We start from the raw sequence: 18,104 nt of genomic DNA, 5'->3' as shown, positions 1-18,104 counted from the left end.
TGAGTTAAATCCATTGTCAGAAAGAGTTTTTTCAAGGCTCAACATTTTTATTAGCCTTTTTGAATTCTGTACTACTGTAGCTTTTGTCTCATATTCTGTATTAACTTTTGTCTTGTCTTACCACCCATGACTAAATCACAAGTTGCTTCTCAGCGTTGTTATTTGGTTGGAACTGTCACTTTGTTTCGCTTTTATGGATGGCAGTCAGCTTCTGACCAAAATTTGACTGTTTACGTGCCTGTTTGACTAGGAAGTTTTGATGTAAACGACAGTTTTATTTGATAGGTTGGTAAAAACTACCATGGATCAATGCTTGTGTGATATTTTCCCACCCCATGGTCCATATAGCTAGAACAGTATTCTTCATGAATTAAAAAACCCATTATTGCAGTTTGACGAAGGTATGCTCCTCTAACTTTAGCTACATCCAGTTTTCACATTTGTACTTTACCGTAATTCTTGCAAGTTCCTTCCCCCTTGCTGTCCAACCTTTTAGCTTTTACTTCATAGTGCAACTGAAAGCCAACCTAAAATTACCCCTCAGCGTTGCATGGTATTCCAGACACCAGCGTTGAGCTCTATGCCTTAAATTTCTTAAATCAACTAAGATGATTTGTGGTGGGATAGCATTATCACCCAAATGGGTAGATTTGATTTGATTTGATTGTCAAAAAATCTACGTAAATAAGTCATCTTAGACTCTTAGAATAATCTTTTTTTTTTTTTTTTTTCCACTTACAAATTCATAATTTCTTGAGGTATTTAACTTTTTAAGGCAGTTGACTGTTGTTGAGAGACAAAGTACATTGCATAACAGCCAGAATTCATTACCCCTCCGGATTCAGTCGCAATATCTCATTGTTACCCCAATTCTTTTCAAGGGTACCACAGTTGTGGCTTTCAAAAACTGGAGCACCACAAGGTTCCATCACTTCTCTGATGATGGTTTAGAATATTCTCCTTTATTCGGGAAGCTGTTTAATCCAGATTAAAAGCAAAACAAAGGTTAAATACTGTTCACAGAATATCATACTCGAGGAAAAATACAAAAATGAGATATGTGTCTGCCATTTGTCATTACAGATGGCGAAGGAAATATCTTGCATAAGGCCGATGATATAAAATGATGGGTAGGATATTATGAATATATTTTAAACATAAAAGAATTAAAGATTAGTCATGAAGATGCAATCTGTAGAAGTAAATGATGCTATAATACAACGAGATATGTACATTTTATAGAGGGAAAGAATGGATAGGCTACTAGAACTGTTAGGGGAAATATGGTCCAAGGAAGTGATGCCAAATGACTGAGGATAAAGCCTGGTGGTGAAGGAATTTAAGCAGGAGGTTTTAGAAAGATTTCTTGATGAGAGATTACGAGTGCATGTAAATATTAATATGCAGTATGTTTTTAGAAGAGGAGATATTTTGTTTATGATGAAATAGTTACAAAAGTGTCCGAATGGTAATGTAAAGTTTTACTGTGCATTTTTAGCTATAGAAAAGGCATTCGATAAAATATTTAAGGGGTTATGTTTTGGTATTTGCGATAGACAATTGCTAAGAAAATGTGTAAAGTTGGATGAAATGGTGTGTAAAAAGCCAGGGACAAGAGAGAAATTTTTAAAATTATACGCGGTTTACATAACCATTTTGTTTGTGGTGATTATGGATCTACTGAGTGTCAAGATTAAGAACTAAAATCTATGGAAATTGTTAAGTGTTGATGATCTGGTGGTTACAGAAGAGACTAAATAAGAATTGCTTAGAAGGGTAAGAGAGTGGCAGGAATATATCGAAAGAAGTGGTATGAAGGTTAATGTGGTTAAAGGGAGGCTTTGGTGTCCAGCAAGCAGAGAGGCCATATGGTGTTCATAGTGTTCATAGAAGGTAGAATAGACTTGAGATTTAAAACATATAGCAAATTTTAAATATTTAGCATCTATATAAGCCAGGAGGAATGGTGTGAAACAGGTTAAAAGTAGGATGAAAAGCAACTAAGGAGAAATGGAAGGTGTATAGCTCAGAAGCATGGCATTTGAAAAGAAGGAAGGGGAAACAAAAGGTAGATCAAACCAAAATGAAAATGTTGAGTGGGATTTTAGGTATCTAATTGTGAGAGGCTGACAAATAGAAAGAAATAAAAAACCTGAGAAGAGTTGGGGTTGTAAAAATTACGGACCTGATAGGAAAGTCAAGATTTAAGATTGTAGAGGCATGTAGTAAGGAAAGGTGAGAAGGAGAGAGAAAGAGAGTTGGGTGGATCCTGTTGGAAGGAAGGTAAATTGGGAGGCATAGAATTAGATAGCGCGATAACAAGAACAGTTTGGTGGAGGAAGATTATTTCGATGGAAGTAATTGAAGACACGTGAAGGTGAAGAGCCCTAGTTTAAAGATAGTGGCGTGTGCATGAAGAAAAAAAATATCAACCTACTCCGGATGAGATATGTTTATACCAGTGATACCAATCGTCTAATACATGCCTCGCCAATACTTCAGTTTCCAGTTCGGTTAGGTTTTAAGACAGCATAAAATCTGACTTTAAATCTTGTTGGTCTGCTGTTTAGGTAAGAAATCCAAACTCTTCATTTTTTTCCTCGTTGGAAAGGCTAAAGATACTCTTTATTGCATTTGCTTGTAAAATATATAGGCTTTATTGTTATTTAGTCTAAGCATATATCTCAATATAATAATTTATTTAGGGTTTTAGTTTTAGGGTAGGAATTATTCGTGACCAGTTAGTGGATTTTCCCTGCTGGGTGAATAGTGCCGTTAATGTACGTCAAGCGGCTTTAGCGGCGTCTTGTAGACATTACTTTTAAGGTCTTTTTAGCATCTATCGACCCCGAGCTGCACTCACTTTTTGGCTTTCTGCTATACCTCTATTCTCAGTTCCCTTTTTCCATTTTGCTGTCCAACCTCTTTTACCTCATACTGCAACCGCGAGGTGAATGACCTCGCAGGTCCCAACGCCAGACCATATGTCCCAAATTCATAATCCAATCCAATCACTGGATTTTATTTTCTTGATTCTTCAAAGTTAATGATTGAAGTAGGTTTGTAGTTGGTGTTAATTTTAAATGCATTGATTAATACCTTGATATTGACAACGTGATTGTAATTTCATCAAAGTTGTATGGTATGTTATTTATTTATGAATAGTGTGTTCTTGAAGTTAGGTTTGCAGTGACGATATCTAACGAGTGTGTGTTGTTTGCCTTTTTTATTGTAAAGCCAGTAGTTTTTCGAAGGATATTTGTAAGTATTTTATTATTATTATTATTATTATTATTATTATTAAACACGGATTATTTTCCAATTTATAGTAAAAAGATATTTATAATTTATAATTCCTGCTGGAGCTAATAAGAACCATTCTAACTTTATTAATTAGCAATAACTTCATTTCTAATGTAATCAGGTGAACGTGTTGCCAATAGGAAGCCTGTTGGACATATTTCATCTACTTAGCTTAGCTTAGTCTCGTTTGCATTTTCAGTTAATGATTAATGGTAAAGTAAGCATACAAAACAATAACATTTTTTAGACAGGGGATTAATGCTGTTAAGCCTGTTTATAGTAATTGGGTAAGATAATGAAACAATTTAAGTTTGCATGTAAATAAAATTAAAGGTAAATTCTGATTTTATATCATTTTTTTATGCAACTGGTTGCAATGGATTATTTTAATTTTTTCGTCACTAAAGGAAAAACTTATATTAAAACAAATGTAGATATATCTTTTCATCACTAATCTGTCTCACAAATGAAATGAATTTAAAGAAGGGTATCATCAATGGCACTCGCATTTCCATTGATGAATCAAGGATGAGAACTTGTGTACAACAATGAAAAATCGTAACCATAGCCACCTTAACATAACCTGCAACATCTACCTCTATCGTGGAAGTTGTCTCTTGTTTTCTAAATATTAGGACATTTTGATATTAATATTTCCCAGGCTTCCCTTTCGTTCTTCGTCCCAGTGGTTCCGATTTGTAGGAATTGTTGCCAAATCCTGCGTGAAAATACTGTACCAACCGTGTTTCACACAATTGTACATAATTCCTTTTGTATATATTATGGTTGTATCTTCGCTCTTCCCTCGCACTAAAACGAACATGAAAATTCAAGTCTGGTTTTTCCTCTGTGATTTTGTCTGTCTTGTGAACTTGTCATGTCCTGTTGCCTTGAGGTTTTGTATATAAGGAGAGTGTTCCACAACAATATAACTCAGTCGTTTCCAATCTGCCTTTGATTTCACAACTCCTCTCTCGGCCCGTCACAATACCCTTTCATATCTATTTTACTTTCGTCACTTCAACCCATTTATACACGTCTCGCGGAATGTTCCTCCCCCTTCTGTATAATTTTTCTCTTCATTTCTCGAAACATCACAGTTCACTTACCGACTTTACAGGATCCTCCCAGAGCCAAAGCACGGCAGTGCACAAACCTGAAATTCAACTTAACAAGAAAAAAAGTTTTTATGTATGAGGAGAATAATTTTTTGTTAATTTGTTTGGGAAGCAGAAGGTAAGCAAAATTGTACTATGTAAATGTGACGGTTAAAGAAAAGTCGAACATTTTTCTATTTGTCTGAAGCAGAAGTATCGTGTTTTTTACGAATTTATTGAAAACGATTGGTTCACTATGCGTCATTGAAAGTTGTGATAACGTTTAGTACGAGGTGAAGGACCACCTATGTAAAATTTCACTATCATTGTACAAATTAGCAAATTATAATTTTCGAATGTAGTCTTAAGATACCGACGACAACACTAATACCAAGGATAATTATTTAATGATAATATTTGTATACGAATTGAGAGGAATCGTGTCATCTATTAAGTATGAATATCTTGCCTTCATCTCGAACTCGTTGGTTATAGAATGTTTTCAAGTTAAGTCGTGAACAAACAAGCGAATATATAAGAAAGTAAATGGAAATGATATAGTTTTATGTATAGTTTGAGCAACCTCCTTTTATACCATAAACAAATATATATTTTTCTTTTTATTTATTAAATCTTGTACCGCACACACATTATATATGTATATATATATATATATATATATATATATATATATATATATATAGAGAGAGAGAGAGAGAGAGAGAGAGAGAGAGAGAGAGAGAGAGAGAGAGAGAGAGAGAGAGAGAGAGAGAGAGAGAGAGAGAGAGAGAGAGAGAGAGAGAGAATGCGTGTGGCGGATTCAACACAATTCTTTTATAATGTTTTCATGTATCTTTTTTTTTATTACCATTCCAGTCAAACTGTTTTCCCATTATTTAAGAAATTTTCTTAATTTCCTTTTATTGACCTGAATATTGGCTTTATGCCTTATTCTTAAACGCATGAGCATAGATGAATTATCATAATAAAATTAATGAATACATTTTGCGAGGGTAAATTTACTAATATAGATAGCTTTTATTAAATATAATTTTTTTATTAGGATTAAATGAAGGAAACTGTTAGTTTTTTCCTTCATATAAGTTTTTTACACTGGTATACCGACGAGTTCTTGTGTGGTGTTAATACATGAATGCAAAACCTCCTTACGTAAACATCTGATTTTCACTTAAAGATACGCAGATACAACTGATTAATTAAGGTTAAGTATGGCGAGTTTAGGTACTTTAAATACAGCATTGGTTTCTGCTGAAAGATCTCTTAAGTCAAATTATATTTTACCATTTTTTCAAAGAGAACCACCAGTAACGCGAATATTTCCTAAAAGAAAAATAACCTGATTATGAGTGTATTGCTGGATAATGTCCTTGAAACTTGTCAGAGATTCATGATTTTTTAGCATAAATCGTATAATTTTCCATTGTCTTCATGACAGACTAAAGGGAATATGGAATCTTTAGAGGGACTTCAATTAATAAATATGAATCTAGATAAAGAATAAAATGTCACGAACAATCACTTTTGATGATTAGGCAGTAACATAATAAATTGTCTTGTTCATCAATAATGCCCCTTACTCTTAATCCAAAAATCCAACAAGGATTGATGAAGATTTTAGCAAATTGTAGAGGTGTTGAAATTCCATATAAGGGTTGTCATTTATGTAAACAAGGAAACGAAACATGGTACAGCTATATTCACAGACTTAGAGTAGAAACTCAGAACTATTGACCACTAGAGTGCAAGCCTTTCAAGAACTGTACAATGTTCGCTGTAAAAAAAAACAATTCCAGAATGCTAATCATACTTTGGTGTGCAAGTACCGATATGAATAATAGTAGTATTTAAAGATCTGGGTAGACGAGTTACTTGTGATTCGGCTTATAAAAGACAAATATTGTGGATTTCCAATCTTGAACCTGTTTAGATAACTCCAAAATTTTATAAAAGACAAATATTGTTGATTGCCAATCTTGAACCTGTTTAAATGTAACTCCAAAAAATTTATATAAAAAACATATTGATCCCTGTACTGTATTGTTGTTAACAAATAACTAAGATCTTTATAAATGATAAAAACATCTTAGCTTACAAGCATTAATACCTTGAAGGAAGTTTATCTGTTCCCGTTTCATCATCATCTCCTACGGCCATTGACGTAAAGGGCCTCGGTTAGATTTCGCCAGTCGTCTCTATCTTGAGATTTTAATTCAACACTTCTCCATTTATTATCACCTACTTTGCGCTTCATAGTCCTCAGCCATGTAGGCCTGGGTTTTCCAACTCTTCTAGGCCCAGCTGAACGTTTGGTGAACTGATCTCTCTTGGGGAGTGCTCCCGTTTAAAAAGGTTGAAATTAAAACAAAACTGAAGGTTTTTTTTTCCTGATTTTAATTTAGAAAATGATATGTGATTCCTTACACATTTAGGTGAAAAATGCCTTAAGTTGGTATCCAGTAGCCGGAAGATAATTCCGGGCCACAAATAAAGTCAATAAATGCAAATGTGCATCCTCAAGCAAGGACATACACTGACATGAGTTATAATAGAGCGATGTCTTCTCGAATCAGATGCTGCATGCAGTTGCTTTTAGTTATTGATCTTTTTGTGCTTTACATATGAGAGATATTAATTTTTTTCTTTTAAGCTTTGCTTAGCATATAAAGATACAAAAAAACTAGTTGTTTTATCTCGAAGAGCAAAACAATATATCCTTACTTATTGAGTGGATACATTTATCATGTTGTGATACATAATGTTTCAAACGTGGAATACTTTTTTCACTTCATTTAAAGATTCTAAGGGTCGTTTCTTTTACTTTAACAAAAAATTTTATTAAAAAATACGAAAAAAGAAACACAATAATGACTAGATGAAAGATGGAATTCCCTATTCAATTGCTGACAGAAATAAACAACAAAAACAAACTACATGACAACTACGGTTAACAAAAAATCTCAAAAATTATACATCCTCCTCACTCACCTCCCTTCAGATATACAAACTGCTGTAAGAAATTTGTGTTTTCTCTCATATTTTTTTTGTCCTGTACTTTTTACAGACAAATGGGCACTCGAAAAGATTCCCATCCCAGTCAAAATAAGAGTTATGTATTGAGAAAAAACACATTGATTTCTAAATACAGCTGAAGCAATATAAACAATTACTTACAATTAATGATCATATTATACATATTCTGATAGCACACACAACAGCAGACAGAAAATTAACTGTACCATAAAAACAAATACTGTAGTAATTTTCTTGTCGAAGCCGGCATTGTTCTTAGATGAACAGTTTTTGAAAAAAAAAAATTATTTGTTTCTTTTTCTAAATAAGGACGGGAAACAAGAGCGATCTAGTTATTGGTTAAAACTGATGCTGTTAGGTGGCTGTCATTGATAAGCAGAAAATAACAAAAGTGTAGAAAAAACTGACTGGATACTGGTAGGTACAGTTGGCTTCATTAATTCCGGTACAATTCACGTGAAGTTAAGCAGACGTTAATGTACCAGAATTAATGAAGACAACTGTACAAGACAATAGGAAATGAAACATTTTCACTTGTCCTCACTTTTGTACAGATCATACTCAACGCCCAGTCATATTGTTTTGATACTTGGCCATGACCATTTCTTTTTTATTATTGATACAGAGGAAGCACCACTTCAGAGTTGGTGTGTCGAGAAATCATCTTATCCTACTTAAGATGCACTAAGTAATACTGCAATACGGTCTGATCTTATTCCCAGCTCTTCTGAGATATGATACAATTGCAATACTGAGATATGTATTTACACACTGTCATTTTAAGAAGAGGATGATTACAAACCTTATATCAAAAACACAATCAGTAAAATCAACGGGACATCTATCTCCCGTGCTAGCTGCGCCATGTTGACAACTAAGAATTTTTGGCAGGGTGCATTCATTTCTCTTTCTATCAGCAAGAAGAATCATAAGTCCTTTCTTTATCACTATACACACCGCTGTCTATATCAGTTCTTGGGTCCTCGAACCCCGGGAGTTTGACGTAGTACCCGCCAATATCTTTCTTGAGCAAAGTAAAACTCAGATTCTTATCGTCATCGAAGGAACCTAAGCCAAGTATCCCGTTTTCTCTAATACCGTTTTCTTTGTCATACGACCTCCTCTGTCTGTCGTGATAGCTGTCTGGTTTAGAAGACGACGATCCCTTCTTGCTTATGATATACTCGCATATTTCAGCGTAATGCTCCTCGTCCTCCTCGTCTCGCACGGGACTGATGTCATCGATGACGCGAGAGTAATCTAGATTCTCAATTGACTTGTTCAGTCTGCTGATGGCATCCGCTTCTTGCTTCTTATCCGGGACCTTGACTATGAGGTCCTTCTGGAAAATGTATGTGTTTTGCTTTGAGAGTTTCCTCTGGTCTTGACCCTTCTCACCCAGTTTGTTTTGATGGGGATATTGGCTATGCCTCTCTCGACTCTTATCTCTCAGAATGTTGTCGCGACTCTTATCTCTGGCCCTGTCGTTGATCCTCAGCCTGTCTCGGGATTTTTCTCGTCCTCGGCCTCTCCTCTTGTCGTGTTCCGCAACGAAAGAGAAGCTGATTGTTTCTGTGGAGTCGACCCAATTGTCGTTCAAGTGGCGACTTAGAGATCTCGATCTTTTCTCTGTGACGTGATGTGTCACCTGCAAAGCAAAAGTCATTAATTAAATGGCGATATTGAGGGAGTTTAAGATGGCAACTAATAAAATATATTGATTATATTATTACATTAATTTCGTAACTGGTATTTGTAAAGACTTTGAGACATGTTGAGGTCTAGTAGTAATAAAATTGAATGTGACTAATGAAGTCCTTTTTAAAAAAAAATATGATTAAATCAAGGATAATCTGAATAAGTATTTCCAAATAAGTTCTTACAGACAAAAAAGTTAAAGTTTTGCATTAAAAAAGGGTAAAGGTGTTTATAGATATTTAACCCTTATTGGGTATCAAATCCCCTTTCTTGACACAACTAGGTTTCTGTTGTGAAATGTTCAGATTTCAACCACCATTACCTTAAAATTAAATGAATTGTAAGGACATTGAAGAACTGGAGCCACACGTGTTATCCAATATTTAACGATTCTATTATTTTAATGATCGCCGTTTCAACAATGGTTTTCTATTAGAGCACTTCTCCATTGATAGAGAATGTCTTATTGGTTGTAGTAAAAAAAACGTTTACCATGTCATGTTTCATTCGTTATGCTTTCGTTTTCCATATACATTTTAATTATTAGAATATTGGAGATGTTGCACTTTTTAAGAAGTTCATGTTACTTTCAAACGTTATTCGATAACATTTTTTAAGGTTAAATCGACGCAGATGTAAATCCGTTCAAAATTATTAGTTAGATTATAATTTCTTGGATTTCTTTTTTTTTATTTTATGTTTAAAGTTTTTATTTTTTCAGAAACGTTTCATCACTTTAATTCGTCATCCATTTAACCATTATAATTCTATTGATTTTTCACAGGATTTAAATTCTTTCTATTATTTCCTATAAATTTATCAGCAATTTTCTATAATATATTTTACCTGTCTATATTTTTGCATAATTAGATTACGTTTCCTCGTTTATTCTGTCTGCCCTTTACCTCTTTTTATTTTCAGTCCCAATTTGCGATTGCTATTATTCCATCATATCTACTCCCCGACCCTTTCTCTCTCTTTCTTCTTCCTTTGGTTTTGAGGAGACTGGAATCCGGAATATCTCGAGTAACTAGTGTCTAGGATACTTTTAATTCGTCTTGGACAGATCATATAGTTACACTGAATGTCTGTCCTTAGAAGATTAGGCGTTTGATAATTTGTTTTTATATGTTTTTTTAAATAATTGTTATTTCTTTCACATCAGGTAATTGTATTTTTATTTATACCTTTAATATTTTTTTCTCGTATGTGAGATGACAAATCATCTTTCCATAATCAGGGAGCCTTTAAATTATGTCTATTTTTTTTTTCTTCTCTTCTATCTCTTAATGTTATTGTTCTTGTTAACATCTAAGGCTGTGAGGTGAGAGGTGTCCTTACAACTTAGGTTCTGAGGTGGGGAGTTCTCTATCACCATCCAGGTTCTTAGTTCTGAGGCGTGAAGCTCTATTACTACCTAGGTTCTGAAGTATGGAGCTTTCTATAGTAACATTTACTGTAGTTTATGAGGTACGAGATTTTTTATTACCTCAGAGGTTCTAAGGCGTAGAAGTCTAAGGTGCAAAGTTCTCTCTTTCCTCATAAGATTATAAGCTATATTTAGGTTTTCACATTTACTATCCAGTATGTGAGTTTCACTTTCACTCTGTAAGGTATATAAGTGTGCAAATCAGCTCTACTGGCAAAAGCCTCGTGTTTTATGAAGTCTAAGATTCCATTAAGATTTAAGGTTCATTTCTACTTCTAAGGTTCTCCAGTGTGGAGTTCTTTTACTTCTAACTTTTCAGATGTTCTTATCCAATTCTACGGCTCCCCTAAGGTGTAGAATTTGCGCCACATCTAGGGCTCTAAAGAGTAGAATTTCCTGTGATATGCAACAGTGTGGAACTTTAAAAACTAATAGTGATCCCTCGAGCAGTATCTAAACACCAATATCTTTACAAGTCGTACGCTTATACAAATATCCCAGTAATGGAAAGGGATTATGTTCCTAAAATATTAATTCCTACAAAAAAAAAAAAAAAAAAAAAAAAAGCAGATGTCTTGAAAAATATGGAAGAGAAACTCCACCTTGATCTGGCGTCTCCAAGCATCCGCCTCGTCTTCACAATAGGAGACGGTTTTGAGATAAATGGGCGTTTTGGGGAACATGGCATCCTTCACCGGGGCCAGGGCGAAGTTGGAGGCGACGTCTATCTCGAACATAGTGGCCCTGGCCTCGTTGGTCATCGTGCAGGCTAAGATAACAACTTCTTTCTGGGCTTTTTCAAGACGTAGCACACCTGGGGAAAGATTGTATCGTCTTTATGATAATGAAGGAATGCGGCCGCACAAAGGTTTAGATGATCAACATATATTAAGGCGTAGATTTAAAAAAAAAACATGTGCTTATATTTATGGAATTTGGAGTTGATAAGTTTCTTAGTAATATAAGTCCAAGATGATGATAATTCTTAATCTGCAATGAATCAAATGTTCATATCTTGATTATGAAGTATATATATATATATATATATATATATATATATATATATATATATATATATATATATATATATATATATACATACTGTATATATGTATATACAATTAACAGCAGTATATATACTGGAAAGTATATTAGTAAATCATCAATCAATTCTAAATATACACAAAACTATGACATTTCAAAGAGTTTCTGTGAAAAGGAATTATATATATATATATATATATATATATATATATATATATATATATATATATATATAGAGAGAGAGAGAGAGAGAGAGAGAGAGAGAGAGAGAGAGAGAGAGAGAGAGAGAGAGAGAGAGAGAGAGAGAGACATATACATACATAAATGTATATATATATATATATATATATATATATATATATATATATATATATATATATATATATATATACATATACATACATACATACATATATATATATATATATATATATATATATATATATATATATATATATATATATTTATATATATATTTGGTTGGTTAATTCAACATTATTGTTGCAGTAAAAACTGGATCAATTAAAGCAAAAGGCAGGTCATGCCGTTCATTCCTCACCCGTAAAACTGCAGGGCACTTTGGGCATGTACCCACAGACCAGCCTGACGGTGATGGGCAACTTGTGGTTCTTGAGGATATGCGCCATCAGGTACACATGGCTGGGGTTCTTGCTATTCTTGTGAGCCGTCGTGTAGAAGCGACCCGAGGTCGTGAACGGTAAGAAAACCACCTGTAGAAGTACGTAAGGATATGAGACAAAAGTCGTCTTGTTAAGGGAGATTTGTTTTTATATGATATTTGTAATATATTCAAGATGGACAAACGTTTGTCATTGGAACAATTAATAATAACTTCTGCCTTAAATAATTTTCTATGATTAGTCAGAGGGTCATTGACATGACAGCCGTCTGACACATTCATTCGTGCCTTGTGTTAGGGGTTCCCAAATGGACATTTACGTATTAGAAGCTAATGGATTTAATGGAGAGACGATGACATTATCAAGATGGTTTGAAATTTTTGGGGGATATCTAAAAATGTATCAATACAACAGGTTATTTTAATGGAGTGACAGTTTAAAAAACCAAGAAAAAAAAACGTAGGCCGGACTTTATCGTCGAGCCAGATTGATATTTTACATCTTTTTTTTTTTTTTTTTTTTTTTTTACCTGGTTGAAATTCCTTCTTGTTGATATGAAGTGAGATCATATTTCCTGTTGGAGCCTTTGGGCTTGTAGAATTTTGCTTTTTTAGTTATGGTTGTAGCTTGGCTAATAATAATAATAATAATAATAATAATAATAATAATAATGATGATAATAATAATAAACAAAATACGTCTTCTTGTCTTCGCTTTGTATTAATGACAGTCACAGCTTTCACTGTTGACATTTATCTTACAACATGGATAAGCAGATCGTAGGCTTTTATACAGGTGCGCAGACTAAAGAAATCTGTGCAGAAAATACAAGGGCAAATTTCTTTAGAAGATTCTTTCCTACCTCTTTTCTGTAGTTGAGACATTGGGCATATTTTGTGCAGGGTATGTTAGTCATGCCATCTTTTCCTCTGCCTCCGCTGTTAGTCTTCTTGGCATTTAGGTCCTCGAAAATGCCAAGGAGCTTGAGGACGTGCCCACTGTGGATTACCATCTTTTGATACGTCTTCTTGCCGTTTTCTGTTGGTAATCGAAAAGAAAGGACGGTGTTACTTGTAACCTTAAAATATAATTAAGTATTTAATGAGCTGGAACATTGCTATGATATTAAGTATTTTCTAATAAGTGCGTGTAAAGTTTATCCAAGATGTAAAAAAATGAGGGTGCTTTGTTTCATGCTCTTTTAGACAATATGTAATTTTATTTAGGTAGAGGCTTAATATTTTCACCCCTCGGGCTTTACCATCTATTTTTTTCTGTATATTATATAGTATATATGAATTAGCAAGGATAGATAATACCATTTTGAAGACTTATACCCAGCCACCCCAAAGTTAGGGACTTACTGTTTTCACCCTCTCTCCTAATTAATTTTAGACCGTATAGTTACTCTAGTAAATATGAATTAACAGTATTAGATCTTACCTTCCTGAAGACTCGTATACCCAGACACGTCATAACGAGTGAGGAAGAAAGCCACTTGACTGTTAGCAACCTGCTCGATTGTTGAAAAGAAGGGCGCTGTGTGTCCATCGCTGGTAACGATAGCAAACCAGCCTAAAAAAAAATAAGTTACATTAACGGAAATAATAGAATAATTTACGTCGGGATCAAAGCCAATACCAGAAATATCAAGAAATAGGTATTGTTAAGTTTTTCAGAATATCAGTGATTTCTTTAAAGGTTTATAATTTTGAAAGAATACTGGAGTACTGCATTTCCTAAAATTTTAATAAAACTTACAAGATTAAAGTTCTATAAATTTGACAAATTCTAACACTTACAAGAATAAACTACTAGCCGGTTAAAAGCAACTGATAAGATTTACAAGAATAAACTACTAGTCGGTTAAAAGCAACTGATAAGATGATTAAACACAAGCTTAAGAGGCTTAGCATACTGTTTTACGTGGTAATACTCATGCACATACGTGTATTGTGTAATGTTTATCATTATTTACATCCTTTACTAACAACTTATGCGAAAAAACTGTAGTTCAATGATGTAGATACACAAAATCACGATCTGTCACAAACGTTACTGAAATCTTATACTTTAAGCTCTTATATCTTACAGGGTTTCTCTGAATATTGCCTGTCATCTTTTTAATCTTCAGCAACAAACAACGATAAAATTTTATTTTGATTACCTTAATAATAAGAACAAGGGAAAACGAAGAAATATATTCTCACCTGTATAGGAATCAGGAATAACAATCGAAGGTCCTATAGCAGTCAGGGAACTGTCCCTACCAGGTCTGAGTGAGACCCCTCTCACCTGTTGGAGGAAATAGATTTTGAGAATGAAGGTTAAGATAGATTATCATGTTATTGATCCAATAGATTATTTTTTTTTAATTGCATCAAATTATCAGAACAATATGTTAACGCCCATAATTAAGTGCCAGAAATTAGTTTTAACACTATCAGAATTAAAATAATAAACCTTGATTCAGCTCTTAATTGAACCTCGCCCACTGTTTGTGATCAAATAGTCATTCCACCTACACAAACTTCACATAATTTTCATGCAACATTGACGTTGGAAGCAAAAACACGTTGCATCCCCTGACGTGTGACTGGACCAACGAGACAGATACCTCACCAAAACATAGGAGGAATAGAGCACATTCTTGCCCCCCCCCCCAAAAAAAAAATGGTTGGGGAGAGAAGACTTAGACAAATTAGTATCGAGAAAGTGTTAAATCTAGCCAGCCTTGCATGGCGAAAGTCGTCTTATGCATCTGCTTGGCACGACACCAGTTCATGGTCATGAATGTCAGGTTCAGGGCTAAAATCTTGAAGCATTATGTAAATGTATTCTAATACAGGTTCAAAACGAACTTTGTTAGAATAACAATAACTGACCGATACCCTGCCTCTTTTAGAGGTAAGGAACGAGACATATGGATTACCATCAACAAATGAGTGGAATGAATAAAGTTGCAATGAAAAATTCTTTCTTGGTAATTTGAGAGAGGGATGATCCAGTCTAAACGGCTTAAATGTATTTGTCCTTGATAGCAAAATGCTGACAAAAACCGGTATAGACTAAAAATAAATGAGTAAATTTCGAGTTTTTATCACTACCCTCCTAATTTATACAATTTTGCGATATTTGCAAGCTAATCTTATTCTGTTTGTAATGAGGTACACGGTCAGTGTTTTTGGCGAGTTCATTATTGCTATATGTAAATGATTATTGATAGGGGCTGTTTTCAAAACTATGAGTACAGAGTCCTGTGGTTAGTTGAATCTGTTTTACGTTTCCATAAAGTTAGTTATTGCATCTAATATTCTGTCCGGCTTTCTTTTCTACCAACGTCTATGGTCTTCATTGCTGAGACACAGGTTCACCACATCAACAAAAATATATATTTTTTTTAAAGAGGAGGGGAGGGCGTAGCAGCAATTTTGTCGTAAATCCTCAGGATTCATGCAACCAGTGCGCTAGGATCGTATTCATGAGCTGTAAAACTGTTCTGGTAAATATTTGACCTCTACAAACAACCTATTCCTGTCCGTCAAAATTCTCTCTCTCTCTCTCTCTCTCTCTCTCTCTCTCTCTCTCTCTCTCTCTCTCTCTCTCTCTCTCTCTCTCTCTCTCTTTGTCATGGTTCATCGAAGACCGGTTTAATGCGTAAACGTTCTGGTATACCTAACTGTTTTTTTGCGCAATTATAATACTTCATGTCTTCAAGATTCAAAAGACCTTGTCTTGTTTCCTTCCACTCTGGATACGACATTATCTGGAAGTTTCCCTAAGTTCATCGAGTTAATGGAGGCTATATAGAATATGAGAAGCCTTGATTATATGCCTCAACAAATTATTCTTCCTTGATACTTTTATTCTTATTTTCATTTCAATTTATGGAAAATTGTTAGGAGGTTTCAACTTGACCCTGTGTCATTGTCACTACCAATAACTTTATCTTGTGATTTCAAGAGGATTAGAAATAAAATAAGAAGTTATCAGGTTTACCGAATAATTTGTCTAGACGAACATAAATTGCCCGGTAAACTACTGGTTATAGCTGATTCTTCTTCTTCTTTTTCTGGACTGGTCAAACGGCTATAAGACTACCGGTATCCGTCTTTGGTAATCAAGTTCAGGTATCATGCAACAAGCACAGATATTTAACCTTTGCTTATGAGATTTTGTAGAACATGGATATAAATACATTTTCATATGTGATATAGTCTTATCGTTATTTGTTTATAAAGTACAGTGCTTGCTTGGTTATTTATTTTTTCCATTTATTGACATTATATTTTGAAAACATGAAGAGTATTGAAATAAAAAAAGAAAATGTGAATTGAATTAGGAAAATCTACATCTTTAGGGGTGATTTTTCTTATTTGAAATATAATGGTCAAACTTTTGATTTTCTGCTTTCTTATTTTGTCATTGTCAGCACAGGAATTTTTTTTTAGTGTTTTTTTAATGCTGATTTTTATTTTGGTTTCTGTTCGTTTTTCCGTTATCTCTCTCATAGACAGTTGAAATATATGATGATCATAAAATTCAGAAATGTATAAGCTTTAGAATTCAAGGCTCATTAAATAATGTTACTTACGTCAGTCCGTATGATACCATCGGGTAGCCTATGCTAATAGATATTAAAGGTAGGGTTTTAAAGAAGTAATATTTGCTGCTGGTGTTGAATAGGTACCTTAATTTAACAAAACCTATTAGTCATCGTTACCGGAAAATAAAATTTACCAAGTTTGCGAAATTAATTTTAAAGGAAAGGTTACCAAATACCGTTCTTCACACACACTCAAATATACTTTATGCGGTCGCGTGATAAGTTAGTTATTTTCGATATTTTATTTTTCAATCCGCTGATTCCAAGATAATTTTTCTTATGAAATATTTATTTCAACACAAACAGTTTTATTACTTATTTATATTTCTATCAACATGTATATACAATATACTGTATATCCTTCAATTCGTGAAATTCGAAATTCCAAATTTACTGATAAACATTTGTCTTTGAAGTAATGTGACTTACCTTCGTTGAAGTATAACTATTGTAGAGAAGCAGAGGGCGAGAAAGGTCCAGACCTGGGGGCGCCGTGGGCGTGTGGAGATGAGCGGCTATGGGGAGCTTATATCTCTTCAGTAGACTCTTGGGCGTCAGAGCAGTGGGCGGCGGGTATGCATGAGAAGACACCCTCATACCCCGCCCACCTGAGGATGAGCCCGAGGAGTGGGAAGTAGACATGGTGTTTCTTCTTGCGCTTGATGTGTCGAGTTATAACTCTAGGTATTGCTAGATCCCACCAGGTGGGTGCTCCTTGAAGGTTCCAGCCCACACCATGGTCCCGCCTTTCTCGGAATTTATTTATTTATTATTTTTAGAAGCCTCCTCTTTACCTGTTAGTTGTCGAATTTTTGCCGAACATCAAAGTTTTGAAAATACAATTTTTTCGAAGTCCTTAAAATATTTCTTGTAACACTTTATTTATTTATTTATTTATTTATTTATTTATTTATTTATTTACTTTTAATGTCACTAGTTCGACTACCTTAGAGATAATCTTGTCACGAGTATCACTGGAGTTTTACACGTTCAAGGAGACAAAGAGGGCGTTGACTTGAGGGTTAGTTCATGCATATGTCGTAAATAATCAACACAGCAACATCTTGTAATATTTATGGCTCTTCACTTTCATGATCTGGGATTTTTTTTTTTATTATTTAAAACACTAAATTTTTCTACGATATGTTTTATTACTTATGAATTTCTAAATTTTCTATTTATAGTTTCCGACATCTACTGGGCTTTTCTTGAGTGTATTTTTAAAGAAAGTAGAT

At 34.0% G+C, this 18,104-nt stretch overlaps 1 protein-coding gene across 1 annotated transcript in view; it reads right to left on the bottom strand.

Moving 5' to 3' along the window:
- Positions 1 to 6,795: 6,795 nt before the first annotated feature.
- LOC137642686 (uncharacterized) overlaps positions 6,796 to 18,104 on the bottom strand; it is a 232,650-nt gene continuing 221,341 nt past the window's right edge. The window contains exons 3-9 of the mRNA XM_068375467.1: positions 17,299 to 18,104; positions 14,474 to 14,558; positions 13,707 to 13,838; positions 13,126 to 13,301; positions 12,182 to 12,353; positions 11,181 to 11,392; positions 6,796 to 9,099 (exon numbers count right to left, since the gene is read on the bottom strand). The exon at positions 17,299 to 18,104 is cut by the window's right edge and continues 636 nt beyond it. Of these exons, the coding sequence (XP_068231568.1) occupies positions 8,365 to 9,099; positions 11,181 to 11,392; positions 12,182 to 12,353; positions 13,126 to 13,301; positions 13,707 to 13,838; positions 14,474 to 14,558; positions 17,299 to 17,511 (1,725 nt within the window). The 5' untranslated portion in view covers positions 17,512 to 18,104 and the 3' untranslated portion in view covers positions 6,796 to 8,364. The remainder of the gene's footprint in view (positions 9,100 to 11,180; positions 11,393 to 12,181; positions 12,354 to 13,125; positions 13,302 to 13,706; positions 13,839 to 14,473; positions 14,559 to 17,298) is intronic.

This window comes from Palaemon carinicauda, chromosome 6, assembly GCF_036898095.1.
Source record: "Palaemon carinicauda isolate YSFRI2023 chromosome 6, ASM3689809v2, whole genome shotgun sequence".
Lineage (NCBI taxonomy): Eukaryota > Metazoa > Arthropoda > Malacostraca > Decapoda > Palaemonidae > Palaemon > Palaemon carinicauda.
The sequence above is the reverse complement of the archived record's forward strand: the minus strand, read 5'-3'. Positions and strand labels throughout refer to the sequence as shown.